Here is a 17,840-nt window from a genome sequence, read left to right as displayed (position 1 = left end):
TCATAGTGAAGAGAGAGCTGAGTCAAAAAGCGAAGCTCTCGATTTACCGGTTGATCTTCGTTCCCACCCTCATCTATGGTCATGACCGAAAGAACGAGATCCCGGATACAAGCAACCGAAATGGGTTTCCTCCGCAGGGTGGCTGGGCTCTCCCTTAGAGAGAGAAGCTCGGTCATCCAGGAGGGACTCAGAGTAGAGCCGCTGCTCCTCCACGTCGAGAGGAGCCAGTTGAGGCTCAGGCATCTGGCAAGGATGCCTCCTGGACACCTCCCTGGTGAGGAGTTCAGGTCCCACCGGGAGGAGGGGAAGACCCAGGACACACTGGAGGGACGATGTCTCTCTGCTGACCTGGGAACGGCTTGGGGTTCCTGGAGGAGCTGGAAGAAGTGGCTGGGGAGAGGGAAGTCCTTACTTAGGCTGCTGACCCCACGACCCGATCCCAGATGAAGCGGAAGAAGATGGATGGATGGATGGATACCGAAGCAATTATTTCTGTCCGCATGCAGTTCCACATTGAGGTCAGCAGAGGGCAGAGTTTCAGCGCTGAGTGAGACTTTTATCTTCCTGCTCTCTGGGACTTTGAATAGATTAAAGTGAATTTTCCGTTAATTCTAATTATTTTCAGTTTATCGATATTTCAGGTCATATGGGGGAGAATTTTTCTACATGTCAAGAAAATGTCCAGATCTTTTTACTGACAATCTGAAAAACCACAAAGAAGGGAAAGTAAACATATTTATTGTCTTTTGTGTCCAGATTTATCACCGGTTTGCCTTGAATATTTAGTTACAGTCGTCTTTCTGTTAGTTTGTGTTTCAGATGATTTTCCTGCTGCAGCTGGTTTTGCCTCAGTTTATGGTTTGTAATGGCAGCAAAAAGCATTTTTGGTCAAGAGGAAGTTTAAAAATAATTTATTTTCTTTTAGAGGCTGAATATAAAGTAACAACGATATAACGTAGTTACACTGATGCTGGGTGATGTAGTTATTAGGTGGAGACATTTTATTCAGGCTCCACCCTGCTTGAGATGGAAACTTCTGGTTTATATAGCATTGCAACAACGTGTGCCACAGCCAGCCTCTAGGGGGCGGTAGGTACCTTCGGACAGCTATAGAGAGTTTATTTAGTTTCAGAGAAGTTTGTCTGGTTGGATTTAGCTGAAAACAAACGATGAACTTTTTTTGTCGCCTGAAAAGAATTTGTCTTTTAAAGGAGGAACAAAGTTTCATGTCTCCGTTTGTCAGGGAGCGGTAAGACAGACGCCCCTTCCTGTGGAGAATATTTAACGAGTTCTGATTTAAAAAGATATATCCAAATATGTTTTTATGGAATAAAACGTTCAATTATTGAATTTGTGTTTTGTTGTTTCTCTTTTTACTTTGTGTGCAAAAAAACAAACAAAAAAAAACAAAAAAAAAAAACAAAACAAACAACTAACTTTAAATAAGATTTCTATTCTGTTGACTCTAGGTCTGTGGCCTGAACGTGTTATATTCTATTAATCACATAGACTTTAACATGTTACAATTATTAATGCAATTTATTATTTTATTTTGTTTCTTCTTTTAACATATCTTGTTCCGAGCTGCAACCCGCTTGTGTTTCTGGTACGGCCATAAATCTGTTAGCTACATCCGCTAGCATCAATCGAGGACGAGGCTGCTTCTCTCCTGATGGCTGATTTCTGCTTCTAAACGATCTGATTGGATGCTGGAAAAGACTATTGTTGTGTTTAAGTTGTGTTAAAACAGCATCTCAATGCTAAACACGTAGCAGCTAATGCTAATGCCAGCGTCCACAGGCCGAAGCTCCAGAAATGGTCAGAGAAACTCTGGAAAGATGAACGGATAAAAACACTTTGCTGCAATCTGAGGGTTAAAGAACCTGAAGTACAGATTAAAAATAAAAATATATTTGTTGGATATTTCTATTTATTCAATAATTAGCAGCAAAAAGGGTCTTTGGATTGAAAATGTTTCTTAATGTTTCAATAGCCTATGTGGTTTTTGATTAAAAAGGGAATTTGCTAATTAGAGACCCTGCAATTAACTCAATTAAAAATTTACCACCGATAATTACCTCACAACAGCAAGTTAAAGGTAAGTGCAGCATGCAGAGAAATAATGAGACTGTATGGTAAAGGCAAATTTACAACATAAGTCATAATTTTGAGAATAAAAGTCATAATTCTGAGATACTACATTATAATTTCAACTTTGTCAGTCATAATTCATAATTGTGAGACATAAAGTCACAAAAACCTAATCTGATGACTTCCTGTTGGGCTTTTTTTTTTCTTTCGTGGTGGAAAGCGACTTCCGTAGTTTCTGATGAGCAAAACTGTCTCACATTAATCCTCATTTCACTCTCAATAAGATTTTTTCTGTAAATTAACTTCCCTGTTGGAACGGCCGCGGCTGTAATCCCAGCCTCTGACCAGCAGAGGGCGCCCTGCTCCAGCTGGTTTTGCTGTATTGACATTCCTCAGGTCTGTGGTGTGCAGGAACCTCACCAATCCGGTTCGGTCCAGGTTTCCCCTACTGTGGGCTGTCTGCGGGGTCCGGAGGGCTCGGTCCGGTCCGGCTGGTTCTGATGTTCTGATGAAGGCTATTTTCTGTAAATAAGCGGCTCGGAAACGCATTTCCATGGTGACAAGGCCATGAGCTGCGAGACTGGCTGCCTCGCAAACGCTCGTTGTCATGGCAACGGTCACAGATCACAGCAGAACCGCGGAGGTATGACACGTCAGTCACCGTTGCCATGGCGACCCTCTGATGCAAACTGCTTCAACACAGAAATAAACCAGACACGTATTTATTTACATCAGCATTTTAGGCATTAAAATGTGTATTGTCTTATTAAAAAGGAATTACGTTGTTTATTTATTTATAATAATGTACAAAAATTCACTGAAAAAGGTTTTAAAAAGTCAATGAGACTGAAAGTTCATTATAAAACTTTATTGAGATGCTGAATTTCGACAGAATCCAGACTCACAGTAAGCAGTTTGACTTCACAGTCTTCTGTGATGCCATTTCCTTCAAACTTCTCCAACCAGCTTTCCAAAACTGAGGTCACGAACGTCACGGTTCAGCTTCACAGTGAGGTACACGGAAATCACAAACCCAAGAACAGAAAGCCGGATGAGTCACGGCAGCCGCCATTTTTCATCAATAACAAACGGCCTTCCTGATGACGTGCAGGCGGAATGAGCGCGGGAAGCTTCGGTGCAGGTAGGTGAAGTTTATCAGAGTGGACCAGAACCAGAACTAAACCAACAGCCAGGACCAGAAGAACAATTAACTTTTTTAATGGTCTAAAAACTTTTGAATTTATAAATTTACTTATAAAGAAAACTTGAAGATAAATGTAAAAGACGAAGGTGTTTCAGATTTGGGCTGGTTGTACTCCAGCAAGCTTTCATGCTAAGCTAAGGAAAGCAAAGCAAAACTAAACTAAGCGGAGTTAAGCTAAGTTAAGCACAATATATAAACCATAGCTACTTAAAACACATTGGTGAAGTTGGCACTATCTGAAATTAAACAGACAATCACATTTATATAACAAAATACAAACATTTCCCTTTTTCAGAATCTCTTTGGTGTAGCAGGAGTTTTTGGACCTCAGGCTCTATGAATTACATCAAGCCCAACCTAAATATGTTTTAGTTGCAAATTAAAAAAACTTGCAAGACTTCCTCATTACTGTGCTTGGTGACCATGCTAACGAACATGCTAACTAGCATGCTAACTATCATGCTGTTAACAATGTAAGATTATAATGCATGTCTGTCCATTGTTTTCGTACACACACTGTCTACCAGTAGAGGAGGGACCGCAGGTGCATCAGGTTAAAATGTTAAAATGTTATCACTACTACTGATCAAAGTCCAAGTAAATAGCTATTTTTGCAGCTGTCAAGCTGTTTACATGCCAGGCAACCATATTGGATTTTGGAATTGAAACAAATTCTAAGTTTGGATGAGATTTCAACTGATTTTTCCAACTTTGGGACAGTGTGAGAAATGTCTGTAAATAAGAGGGGGCCCTCAGCCATTTTCTTTCTTTTGTTGTCCATGTCATAAGTTAGCCATTTAGTCTTAAAAAGGGTCTAATTATATTTTTGGGGCACTAGAGCTGCGTAGAAGCGTGTGTGAGTTTGAAGGTTGTAGTCAACATGTAGAGTTGACTTCTTTTAGGGCTAGCTGGGATCTGGTAGATGTGATTTAGGAACGACCTGTGAGATCAAAACAAAGATGTCCGACAAATTTAAGGCAAACTCTCACCAGGACCGCCACAGGATGCTGCGTCACACATCGTTTCTTTCCAGTTCACAGACAAAGGGCAGGTTACAGTGAAGTGCTGAGATCAAACTGGTCAGTGGACGTCAGGCGAAGGTCGTTCCTTCAGAGACAACGAAGCTTCATCTAGACCCAAACTGATAAGGTGACACACACAACCAGTGTGTTTCTCCTTTAAAACTAGAGATGCCTGACAAACGTAAGCGTAATGCTCTCTACTGATCCTTTGGTCAGCCAATCCCAGCTTGATTTCTGAACGAACACAGCTCTAGTGCGCTCACCTGTGTGATTAGGCCAGCCTGATCGGTGATTTCTGAACCCTATAGGCAGCTTGGAAATGATCTCGTCTGTTTGGACGAATGATAGATCTGGTTAGTGAAAGAATCAGTTGTTTTGGGTCCCTCCCTGGGTTTCTCAGGCAAAGTCCCCACTGGTCCAGTTGGGCCCCACTGTGACCCCTCATTTTGAGGCCGGTAGTCTGTCCCACTGTAGACAGTTTCCTTTTCCTCTCTACTGTTTGCTGGTCCCTGACATGGATGGATGCAACTATCTGTGCTTCATGACATGGTTAAACGTAACATGATTTAAGGTCTGAGAAAATCCCAAAGGACTTGTGACACTTCAGTGGGTCGTTGACATGTTTCCTAATTAGGAGCAGTGCTAATGTGGTTTATGCTAGCATCTATGTACAGACCAGCAGAAGGCAAAATAAAGCATAAAATATATAAAACTAATATGATTATAAAATATACTCTTACATCATACAGCGACAGTTCTTCTAGATTGTCCAGATATCAGATTTACACAATATCTTTGGCTAAACACTACAGACAGTATCAAACTTTGTACTCTCCTTCTTGCAATAGCATACACACCAACACACACAGATTAGAAAAACAAACCCTGACATCTATTATTGTTTACAACTTTTAGACAATGAATCTCAGATTTCATAAACCCAGTCTTTAAAATATGAAAATAAATAGACATTTGCTCATATTTAACAAATTGCATTGAACAGTTACATCATAACATTGAACCCTGACAGAGATCTCTCTGCAAACATCTTCTGTAGTCGTGTGGGCTTCCAGCAGCCCTTCAGAGCAGATGAAACAAACATCAGTATTTTCCATTCACAGTAATGAGATGCTCCGGTTCTCCTCCACCCCTGACTGATCCACTCTCAGATCTAAAACTACCTGAATGTCATCACTGATACTCTGACAGGGTGGATAAGAGGCTCAATTTGTCAGTTAAAGGATGAAAAGTGCCACAGTTTGCTTGAATCTGCTGCTGACATCTAATTTAAAACTAAGTGGTGATGTGAACAGACTTCTGATTGTGTGCTGTCACCACTTCAGCGAAGTGATTTCATGAACGTTGGGAAGTGGAACGAACACAAATAGAGCTCCAACAAAGTGTGAAGTATTCATGCAGTCTTCACTTCTTTGCATTTGCTTCCAAGAAGCTGAGGATCCTTTAAACAAGTGCATTTAGTGGAGCTTTTTTTAAGGTTTCTACTCTTCTTGTAAACAAGAGTGTTCTCAACAGTAAACATTGTCTTTAAATGAGTCACTAAGATGAATAAAATGTGCTCACTGGCCAAACGGGTGGAGCACCAAAAATGGTTAATCCAAACTGGTTTCATAGCCAACAATGGATATAACTATGGTTTGGTTTTCAAGGAGTTACTGTATCTATCACCGCCACCAGGGGGCAGTGGAGTCGACATCACAAACAGTAGAACAGTGTTATTAGGGAGTAACCTCAGCATCCAACAGTCATCAGGAGCAGTGAGAGAAGGTCAGCAGACTCAGAGGTGATGTTTATGGGCTCCAGTACCCACCCAGAGTGTTGAATGTACAAAAGTCGCAGTGGCCCAAAATTAGTGTCCATCTGGAACACATCAAGAAGGTCCCACTCTCCAAAGACATGACACACCAAGGGAGGACCGTTGTGTCAAGCATCACAGAACCCTGTGGCATCTGGAGACAGGGACTGGACTCTTTCCAGGAATCTAATGACATCTAGCACCATGACAGGTATCAGCTGGGTTGCTGATTCAACACCCTGTGCAGGCTTGATAATGGCAGCCACAGCTTGAGCTGTTAAATGGTGTTTTTTATGTTCTGTGGTGAATCTCAGGTCTGTTTTACCACAGGTAACCATCAGATGGGAGACCATGGTAGTTTAGAGGACCGTTGACTGAGTCTGACAAACACACTGGTGTTTCTCCCGGTGCCTCGGTTTGCCACTGCTGTCCCATATTTCATCCAAAGCCAAACAGTTGACAAGTGATCGCATGGTTGTGGGACATTTGTATTCTCTTTCAATCACGTCACAGACTACCTGGGGAGACCTCTCTCCCTTCAGTAAACGTCACAACCCAGTAGCATTTGGGCATGACTTTCTTCTTGCCAGGCTCACCACTCCTTCTCTGCATCCTCCATTTTGCTTTAACGCAGTGGTCCTGGAGTAAGTGCCAAACCTTTTTTCAGACAGCCTTTCTACCAGACGTTTATAGCCATTTGACTCTTTGTAGCTATTTAGCGAAGAATTGTACAAATGTACGTAATTCCTCACCACGTCTGATAAACGTTCATCAAAAGTAATCTTATTGCCTGCGAAAACCCAGATAGAGGAAGCGGACAAGTTGAAGAGAAATGTCAACATTGCTATCTGAGCACATTTCTACATAAAATTTAAAAACAAACTTCTGACCAATCACAACACATTTCACAGAGCCATTTTGCAGCAGTGGGCCTGGTGCCAACAAAGGGAGATGGCTGCTCTCCAGCAAACAAGTTGATGCCATTTTCATCAAGTTACTACATCACTGAGAGTTGATTTCAGCACTTCGGGTGAAATATGTGGGAGCCTTAAGGTACTTCGCTGACTTTAGGTGATCACTGGCCGTAGTGACTCAGTGGGGAGGGCTAACATCACGGCACTACCTCAGTGTCCTCATGTCCCACCCATTCCATGACCTCACCATTGGACAGAGTTTCACCAGGACTTTGTGCATCTACACAGGGCATGTGTTCTGTCCCGTCTACAGGGGGTAACTACTGGCACGGGACCATCAATGTGTCCAACCTTCCAACTCTGTCATCCATCTGATCTGCTGCTACTCAAATGATGCATTGAGATTTCAACAGAAGCAGTGTCATGTCCCTTCCATCGCTCCATCTGTGCACTGAACTTTTCAAGTCAAGAACTGTAGACATTATCATGTTTGCTGATGATTATCTTTTGAATTTCTGGCATTTCATGGAGCAAACAGAAAATTGTAATTAATTTCTACAGGGAATGAAAACAAAACACATTTGAACTCTGGACTGTGTTTGATGACTAGTTGTTCAAAGGTTGACAAATGCAGTTAACGAACGGCAAATCTTAGCTTCTGATAGATCCAATGTCTGTTTGATGCTTTCACTTCAGAGATTATGAAAACCATCATTAGATGATCAACATAAGTTCTACTGACCTGGGGATTAACAGACCAATGACAAGCCTGTAACACTGGAGAGCCTTGTTGTGGAAAATACTGTGAAGACATAGGAAATCTCCTGGTAACGCCTCATATATTTGCACATCTGCTCTGTTTGAGAGAGAAGAACCTGAAAACAGAAAAGTCAGAAATAAACCAGTAACAGTGATGATTTAAAACTCTGTGGTGAATCAGCCTCTCAGAGGATGTGGAGGCTGTTTGATGAGAAAGGTGCAGAAGTCCTCCAAGGTGCATTCAGACTCCCAGCAGTCCTGTAATGTGGGAGATGATAGAGAGTCAACTCTGATATTTATGGCACATGAGTTGAGCCAGTTTACCCAAAGATGAGATGGAGTCACTTTTCACCAGGAAATACCACTCATGTGATATTTGATGAGAGTCACAGGCGGTCTGCTGTGCAAAGATTCTCAGCAGAGTTGTGAATCTCTTCAGAGGCCTTTGACTCATGCAAACCAGCTGGTTTCTCTGGCCGCTCTCAGACGTTGCTGTTTGTTTAAACTCAAGTCGAGTTGTTCTGCAGAGCTGGTGACACATTTTTTTCCATCTTTTCCACTGATTCCAGTTGTAGCTTTGAGTATTTTAGTATTTCTGAACTTAAGATCAGACCTCCAGATTCTGATCCACGGTCGCAACAGTGTGCCCTTCAGTTCTGACATCACTGAGATCCAGACTCAAAAAAGTTGCAGCCGGAAGGCAGTTTTTCCTGAAATGTGGAAGTTATTGCTCAGGTTCATCTTCATATAGACCTCCAGAGGCCAGATGCATAAAGTCTGACCAGCTGTCAGTGAACACCGGTAAACATTTGGGCTTAACACCTGCCAGCTAGCTGCTCAGAAAGATATTCTGAGTTGAGCAAGGTTTTTGGGGGACGGACATAAACCAGGTGAAACTTTGTGTTGACGACTAGAAAGTGGTTCTTTGGAATGGCATTCTCTGACAGATTTGGTTATAAATCAGGATTTTTGGCTAATTAACTTCTAGATTAGCCTTTTATAAGTTCAGACCTACCAAGCTGGACAGTTTAGACTGGATCAGCCTGGATCAATGTTCTGGAGCACATTAGCTGGACCCTTCATGAATCTGGACCTTAGTGAGGTTTCACTCTGAGCTAACAGAGGATCAGACGGTGGTGACTGACAGCAGCGGACTGGGACACAGCTGACTGTCACTCTCCACTCGCGTCCCATGCGTCAGCAGCTCCTCCACTGTTGTCCAATCATCAAGCAGCTTGCTGTTCCTCAGCCGGTTCTGCTTCAGGTGGCTCAGCTCCAGCACCGTCTGAGACGCCGCTGCCCCCTGGCATCCACCCAAATGCTCCTCCGCCCCTCCCCTCCTCTCTCGGTGTTGCCGTGACAACGCCATGTGTCGTCTCCTCTCCGTTCGACTCCAGTATCTCCCTGCCCACCGACCATCCTCCCATTCATCCTCGCCTCCTCTTGACCCATCTCCCCGCATTTCTTCGTCTGTTGTGACCTCACTGCGCTCCCTGGCCAATCGGTAAGCTCGGGCTCTGAGCAGCTGATTTCTAACTGACTTCTGATTGGATAGCCTGGAGCGGGGAGATGTTGGAGATCGTGGGCTTCGCTCTGGAGCCCCCAGTGTGCTGTAAAAGGGACCGCAGGAACTTTTGGGCTTTTCCATGTGACTCCCAAGAGTCTGAAATGCTCTCCAGTCTGAGACTCCACTGACTCCACTAGAGGCAGATCCAGGACTCTTGGAGAGGGAGTCCTCCTCTCTGCTCCGGTTTGAGCTTTGATGGTTGAGCAGACTGATTCTGTCTAGGCTGACCTGACCAGTGGGGTGACAGTTACTGGGATAACTGGCCCTGCTCCTCGGTCCCATCACGCTACTACTCGGACTCGGATGGCTGTTCTGATGAGTGTTTCTAAGGGAGTTTGGGTCCGTCATGTTGGGATGACTCGCCCTGCGGCGTCGCTGTCCTTCACTCAAATCTGTTATTGTTCGACTCCGCCCTGGAGCCTCCATCTTTCTGCCTCCACCCTGCTGTTGCTGCTCCAACCACAGCGCCCTCCGCTGGCAGGGCTCGGTGCGACTACCTGCACACGATAAACAACAAGTTTTGGTTTTTGACTGTTAAGAAGACGTTAGATGTTTATATTCATGCTCTTATTTAAGTACATAAGTACATGCAAACATATATAAATTGTTTTGTGAGCCTTTTTATTGGTATTGCTCACATTCTCCACCCATGATGAGGTGCAGGAAATTACATTTATTCTGTACCCAGAATGCATTGCTGTAATTTTATAGTAAATAGTTTAAATCTGCTGATGTCCGACTGTGGTGAATTAGACAAAATCAGCAGCAGAGTTAGCAAAGCTCAGCATCTACAAAACTGAAATCATAAGGAAAAAGTCTGTTCCAAAGCATCACTTCCTGAAGAGCAAACAGTACAGGGAGGTGAGTAATAATACATTTGACCCCGTGGAGAGTGACATAACTACATGATGTCATTGTGGGTGTTGAGAAGGTTGCGCTTTAGCATTAGGTAATAGCATGTTGCCATAATTGTCTAGTGTTAGCAGAACTAATGCTTATGATTTGCACTTTAGGACTCGTGCAGCTAGCTTTTTAGTTAGCGTCACTTACCGATGGAGGGCGATGGGGGTGAATGGTGGCGAGGTAACGTGGGACTTCTCTCCGCTCTGTGGAAGTGAACCATTGTGGTCGTGCTGTTTCCCACTGAGCACCGGGACGCCTGTGCTGGTCCAGAGTGGGTCATTGGCGTCGTCTCAGGGATGGACTCCAAATCCCAGCGTCCTCTCTGCTCTCGAGGAGAGTGGCCTGAGCGGAAGTGGTGAGCCTGCCGGTGAGTGTGGCTGCTAGGAATCTTGTGTAGCCGTCTGTGCTCGCCTGTGCTGACGCTGTGAAAGCCGGAGTCGCTGGGTTCAGATGAGATCAGAGACTCCGAGGATGAGGAGGAGCCTTGAGAGGAAGGGGTGTGGCCTGGTAGTGATGACATGGCATCTGTCTCAGCTTCTGAGAGCACCACCCTGTGGTGCGGGCTGTCGGGTCCACATCCCAACCCGCTGTCAAGCTCGCTGAGGGGCAGGTAGCTGAGAGGGCGGTCAGGCCTCCAAGGAGGATGGTAGTCAGACTAAAAAGGCAATAAAAGAGATGAGTTGGTGATGGAGATAATCAATGCATGTACTGAACTTTTAAGACTTCCTCGATGACTATTGGTTCAACTACCTATTCATACTTCCTCAACCAAACCAGACTTTCTAGGCAGACGGACTGGAGTTGAATTAAATGAGATAAAACGGGATGCTGTGAACGCTGCCTTAAAATTGTGCAATTTTCAAACCAGCAAATTGTCAAAATCCAACTTTAAATCAGTGAGTTAAGTGCTGATCCCAACAAGCACACACATGTTGGGTCAGTTCCACTGACCTTTACAGATCTCCATCACAGAAACCATGCTGACCCAGTTTGAGAATGAGGAGGTAATTATATTTCAGAACTGATGGAAGACTTGTATCTCATGTACCTGTCTGGGGAAACTCTTCGGCTTCCCTTCTTCTGAGCTATAGCAGCCAATCAGACAGCTCTCTGAGTTCCTCTGGTAGGGCAACATCTCCGGACCCTGGAAGATAATCCGGATCAGAAAGGCAGAACGGATCATCATACCTAAGTAAATTTGAGAGCGAGAAAACATAAAATCACCTGGTAGTCCAGTCTGTCCAGGTGGTCCAAGCTGTAGGAGACGCTGGGCAGGTAGTTGTTACCGGGGTGTTGATCATTTGATGCTGTGGGAAGGTAGCCATTGGGTGGATAGACATCAGGTGACATCATCATGTGGCTGTTGGCCGGGTATGGGTCAGGTGACACAGTCATGTGACCGTAGTAGCTCCTGTGTAAAGGAAGAGGCCAGCCACATCAGGCATAAGGAGTCATGGATGGAAAAATGATGAGGTGTACTGTGAGGACTCTGCACAGTTGGAATTCCATAGCCAGGTGCACCGGTTCCCTACATTGGTACTAACTGAGTAGACCGGTACCAATTACCAATGTTATTGCCAACATTGGTAGGCAGCTGGCACCACTGTAAGCAACTGGTACCAATATAGGCAAATAAAGGAAATAAATTCCTTTATTTCCCACAATCCTAATGGATATTACCAAGTTTAATTAGCTACTTCCCTGCCTAGCCCCGCTTCTCTCCATCAGGGCAGCCTCTGCACCTGTCACAGCGGGACAGAGCATAGCGTCGTCGTTACTGGGAGCATTGACTCTCAACCTTATGGACTCAGTGTGAACACTGTTTGAGTGTTTACTACCGAGTGTGTGCTCATAAAAGGTGATCTTTGAGCGGACAGGTCCGACTCTTTGATTCCACCTTGAGTACGCGTGGACCTCCACAGAGCGAACAACACCTGGGTATGTTGGGGCGTCAGGTGTTGAAGTGTGCATCTTCAGAACCCGTTCTGCACTGACCTCAACAGAACCTCCTGCAGCTCATTAATATTTATGACTGCAGTCTTTTCCAGTCGATCCACCTGAATTTTTTACCTAAAGTTTGGACGTCGTTATAAAAATGAATCAAACTGCATCTAATGCATTTACATTTTCTCTGCCTCCTTCAGCAGAACCAGAACCAGAACATGTCTTTTCAACTTCTCTCCTTTTCCCACTTACTGGATGTTTATGAACAGCCACATTTACCAGAACTTTTACCGTGTTTTGCTGTTTTTTTGCTACAGATTTGCTCCATCTGAGAGCTATGCATTGTGTTTGTGGCTTAAGGCTGAGAATCCTGCAGGTTTTATATTTTTCCCTGCTGAAACTCCTTATTTCAACGAGCTGAAACTTTATTAAAGAGACAGTGTCATGTAGAATCAACCTTCTTTAGCTTTCCATCATGTTTTCATGGTAATTAAACAAAAACAAACCTGCAGTGTTTTGATATCATGGCAACCATTCAGCTGTGCTACATGCCTAGGTGGGCCTGGCCCACCTAGGCATGAGTGGGGGAGGTGCAGCTCCTCCCCCACTCTGCTCCTTCAGACTAGCCAGTAGCAATTAGCAAACATCTGGTGGAACAGCTGAGCTCATTGTAGGAGCTGCTGCATGGAGCGACGCTGGAAAAAACGTTAAAGGGTTAACAGAGGAGCCATGTTGGGACGACTTCCTGGAGGCGGAGCTTCAGAAAGAGCAGGAGCTTTTAAAGTGACAGAGGCCCAATCTAAAGGAGTTAAATCAGGAAGTAAAATTTCTTTTAAGTCATGTTTGATATAAACAGCATATTTATAACAACTTAAGCTAAAATAGCTACCTGGTTGTGCTATAAGATGGAAAACACAGAATCTGCCTTTAAAGATTCCAGGCCCAGATGACGGACGGTTGAGGAAATGAGGCAAACAGAGAAATTTTAACAGACAAACTTTGCAGTTACTTGTTGCCAGATGTTTCAGATTCTGCAGAAGGTTGTGTGTTCGGTACCCACCCGGCGCCGTAGACGTCTGCCTGGCCCTCGTCCCCCTCCACCAGGCCCATGGCCCTCAGGGCCCCCCAGTGCCTCTCTGATGGGATGCTGCACTCGATGGCGCAGTGGGACCGCCGCCTCCTGTGGCCACGCCCACTTTTGCTGTCCACCTGCACTGTGATTGGCTGGCCATACTCGTCCACAAAGTGCAGCTCCTCCCGGCGCCGGTGGCGGGGCGGTTCGTGAGTTTTACCCTGAGGGACGGGAACCAGGAGGGCAGAATAAACTGAACTGGACAAACAGATATCATTTTATTTTAAATAGGAAAATATATATTAATGATTAGATTAAAGATCAGAGCCAAGTGGCTCCATAAAAGATCTCAGACTATAACTAGTCTGGTTGATATTTCTGACTTTCCATGTTGGAAATTTCAGTATTATGATATGTTTTCATTCTATGTATAATCATCAAAATGACAAGAAATAACGGCTTGAAATATTTCACTCTGTTATAAATCTATGATTTTCTGATATGAGTGACAAATATTATTGATCTTTTCACTATCATCACATTTTTGTACCTGCACCTGAAAATGCAGGAAATATGTTCAGCCTTCTCAGAAACCTGGAAATAAACCATCCAGCAGCTCCACAGAAGCCGATAAACGGAGAAAAGTCCGAATCAGGATCCGGTTCTGAGTCGGACTCGATGCTGAGATCAGCACTGGGAGCCAAAGAGCCCAGCTGGTTCTGCTGCGTTGCCTCCTGAGCTGCGGCTCCATCAAATATTTATAGATGTGAGATTTTCAGCAGGTTGGTTTTAACGTCTGAAGCAGCAGAGCCTGGCTGAGTGGGAGTTCAGGCTTCAGGACAAGGCCAGCCGCGGCGCTTCCAGCTTCCTGGCATGCCTGGCTGTCATTGTGTTACATAAAGATGATTCACACACCTTTTTATCTGAGAACATAAAAACATTTTGCATAAGCTGAACACGAGGAAAAAGGAAACCGATCGAGCTGAGCAGCAGCTGATTTCCATCTGAAAATAAATCTGGTAATATCTCAGAATTTAAAATAAAATTTTGATTAAATTCTAATGACAGGAAGTCATCTGGAGCACGGTGGTGGAAGAGTCATGATGTGGGCTGCCTGAGCTCAGCTAAACACCCAATTACTGCAGACATTTTAGTCATGAATTATGAAAACATAATATGATTTTTCCTGGTAAGATTTAGACATTTAAATAAAAAAAGTAATTTGTAATGTTTTTATTTTAATAAAAATAAACATCTTTTAAATAGTGTCATATTATTTTTTATTTTTTGAATAAAGACAATTATTCTTTGTTGTCACTATCAACTATTGTGGAATACCTAGAATACGGCAAACCCAAAACTCCTGTATTATCCTGGAATTAATCAATAAACTAACTTTATTTTATGCTATTTTAAAATGCTTCAGATGTTTTCTTTATGCACATATTTGATGCTAGTTACCATGACAACCAGCACCTGCAGCAGACGGTCCTTTCATCCACATTTTAACAGATTTTCTCAGGTTTTTTTAGTGTTTTAATGGAACTGTTTCCTGGTTTGGCTGCATTCAGGAGGTTCGGCGTCGAGCTGCAGCGTCTCCGTCCTGTCAGCGGGCCGGTCGGCGCCGCCGGCTCCTCTGATGGTGGCTGATGGTGCTCGGAGTCAAGATGCAGCTCCATGTAGGTCAGGACTCAGTCCGCCGTAAGCGGGGGACCCGGACTGCAGTGTTCAGACAGCGCAGGGCCCCGGGCCCACACACACACACACACACACACACACACACACACAGTGTGAGCCAAACAAAGCTGCAGAGTGATGCGCTCCGCTGCACTCTGACAGTAACGCAGCCTGATCCGTCCGCCTCGCTGTTTGTGAAGCTCCGACTCTCCAAACGCTTTTCCTACTCAGCAGGAAGTGATGAGGGGGAGGGAAGGCGACCCGCTTCAGTTTAACCACTGCAGAACCACCAGAACCAGAATCAGAACCAGTCAGTGTTTCTGCTCGGCTCCCAGCGGTCTCTGATGAAACCAACCAGCATTCAGTGCTGCTGTCAGGGGAACTGGACTTTGGGCTTTAACTAGGCCAGTCACCATAACAAATGTTCCTGGATGATGAATTCTAATAAACATTTAAACTGGAACTGAAAGACAATTTAAATATAGAAAATATATAAAATGAATTATGAAGTTTCTGTAGCAAAATGATCCTTTAAAAAACTGGTTTGTTTTTTGGCAGAAAGAGAAAAACGATAAATCATGAAAATGGAAATTATTGAGTTTGTTCTAATGTATCATGTGATTAATTGATTAATTGATTATTGGGCCGGCCCAGAGTTTAGTTTCTCCTTAGAGTCTCGTTTGAGTCACAGCTGGGTTTAGTTCCACATGTGGAAATGGAACCGATCCAGTTTGGGCCGTTCAGACTGACATGAGTTAGAATCCAGCGGAGAGAAAACGAGGAGCGGATTTCTGAACCGGGTTCAGCTGAGAGGGAAGAGCAGGCAGGCAGAGGGAGGGAGCTGAGCGGACGTGAAGGAACGGGCCGGAAGAACCGAGATAAAGAGACGCAGGACAACTGAGAAGTGTGAACAGAACCAAACCCAGAAGCTCAGTCAGCCGCAGGTGGATCTGCTGCTCTGGGAAACTTTTCCTCTGGTTTCCTGATGAGGGTCTGCTGCGAAAGTCCTGTTGCATAAAGCAGAGATCAGAACAGCCGTTACACAAGAACCCGCCCTCTGAGCGCTGGCCCACACCGGGACCTCAGCGGGCCGACGGGTTCAACCGGCAGAGCTGCTCAGGAAAACGGCTCCTCTGACCCACAGACTCAGCATCAGGCAGAGTCTGCTGGATTCTCCCGTTAACTCACATCAGTCCCAGCAAAATGGAGGCTGAGCCGTGATCTGTGTAGTCTGTGTGTTTTGTGAAGTGGAGGGTGACTCAGTCTTCGTTTTGTACCAAACACACACAGAGTGTCGGAGAAATAAACGCATGAAACTTAAATGATCTGACGCGTTTCACTCCAGTTTCATCCTTCAGTTTGGAAACCAGCCCTGCTCAGGACTCAGGGAGAATCTGATTGGTGCGGCAGGACATTGGAAGCAGCCGGTTGTCCTTCTCATGCATTCAGTCGCAGCACAGAGAGACAAGCAGAAGCTTCAGGTTCGATGCGTCAGCATTAAAAACGTCCAGAGGGTCAGCGAACGCATCATGACTAAAAACTGGAAAACCCAACATCTTGGTTTCGGAAACATTTTACGAGGAAACATCCAAAAAGTGCGGCATGCATCTGCATTCTTAGAGTCAGTCTGGTTGTAATTGTTTCAGTTACCAGGCAACCAGTTTGCCGACTAATCATCTCCGGCTCCGTCAGGCTGGATGGAGAACGTCTGAGCCTTCCCATGGACTCTCAGTTACAGTCAGGTCTGGACTTTGACTAGGTCTGCATCCTGATGCTACCACCACCGTGTTTTAGATAGAACCAAAGAACCTCTGAGACCAGAACTAGACCAGCTGCACTTTGACTCAGATTCAGTCTGTTCCCCTCTGATGGTCCAGTTGACCCGGTTCTACTGGAACCAGAACTCCATCATCTGCTCCACCTCCAGCTGCTGTGGTTCTCTTCCTCTCTGCTCTGAGTCAAACCAACCTGTCCCCCTCCTGGCCTGTGGGGGCGCTGCTCCAAAAACCACTGAAGGAAACGACACAAAAACCTCTGAAGACACTGAGAGCAACTTCCTTCTTCACCAGATGGAAACAAGATGGAGGATTTTAGCGGTTGGAGGATTTCTCTCTAGTCTTTGGCTGAAGACCAGGAGACATTTCTGCTGCTAGCGCTAGGCTAGCATGTTAGCTTTGGTTGTATTTACCCAGAATGCCCTGCCCTGTAGTCCACTTCCTGCTTTTGGAGCGGTCTCTGGTCCGCTTGATGTTCACATTTGAAACTGAAACAGAGTTCATTTTGGAGGACCAGAGGTCAGAGGTCAATTAGCGTTCACACCTCACCAACCGGACCGGACTTTCTAAACAAACAGGCTGGAATCAGGTTGGAACGGATCGGACTGAGCTGGTGGGAATGCTGGATTTGATCAGGATGAAAGATTTTATTTCATAGAATAAATCAGAGGTGTCAAACGTACGGCCCGCGGGCCGGAACCGGCCCGCCGAACGATTTAGTCCGGCCCGGGGGCTAAATGCATTATCATTATTCATGAAAAAACATATACTTCGTTTAATTGAAAATCTGCAGTTCCTATACTGTCCACGAGGGGCGCTGTGTTTTATTCAGAGCACACAACATGATGCAACACTGCAGCGGAACTAACAGCAGATGGCAGCACTGAGCTTCAGGTTCTGTAAACAAGTTCGATTCTATGCTTTACCAGCTTTTTATTTTGGCCCTGGCAACCTCATATTTCTCGTGCATGCTAACATACATACATGTTATGTATGCAAGTTTTTCTATATGTATGCATTTTATGCATCAACAAATGTACTTAATCAAATGTCTGTTTAAAACAGCTGACACTTAAGATTTCAAATGTGTGAAGCCAGA

General features: G+C 44.6%; 1 protein-coding gene across 3 annotated transcripts in view; it reads right to left on the bottom strand.

The window, feature by feature from the left end:
* Window positions 1-2,944: 2,944 nt before the first annotated feature.
* Window positions 2,945-17,840, bottom strand: part of LOC106940274 (uncharacterized) — a 19,864-nt gene continuing 4,968 nt past the window's right edge. For 2 of the 3 annotated variants that reach the window (XM_015022974.1, XM_015022973.1), the window contains 5 exons: window positions 13,278-13,510; window positions 11,498-11,684; window positions 11,313-11,417; window positions 10,421-10,928; window positions 2,945-9,867 (listed from right to left, as the gene is read on the bottom strand). In XM_015022974.1, the coding sequence (XP_014878460.1) occupies window positions 8,930-9,867; window positions 10,421-10,928; window positions 11,313-11,417; window positions 11,498-11,684; window positions 13,278-13,510 (1,971 nt within the window). In that variant the 3' untranslated portion in view covers window positions 2,945-8,929. The remainder of the gene's footprint in view (window positions 9,868-10,420; window positions 10,929-11,312; window positions 11,418-11,497; window positions 11,685-13,277; window positions 13,511-17,840) is intronic. The other variant, XM_015022975.1, reaches the window with a different exon arrangement.

This window comes from Poecilia latipinna, unplaced genomic scaffold (assembly GCF_001443285.1).
Source record: "Poecilia latipinna isolate Pla-1442-1.1 unplaced genomic scaffold, P_latipinna-1.0 Scaffold3155, whole genome shotgun sequence".
NCBI lineage: Eukaryota > Metazoa > Chordata > Actinopteri > Cyprinodontiformes > Poeciliidae > Poecilia > Poecilia latipinna.
This window is presented reverse-complemented; position numbering and strand designations above follow the sequence as displayed.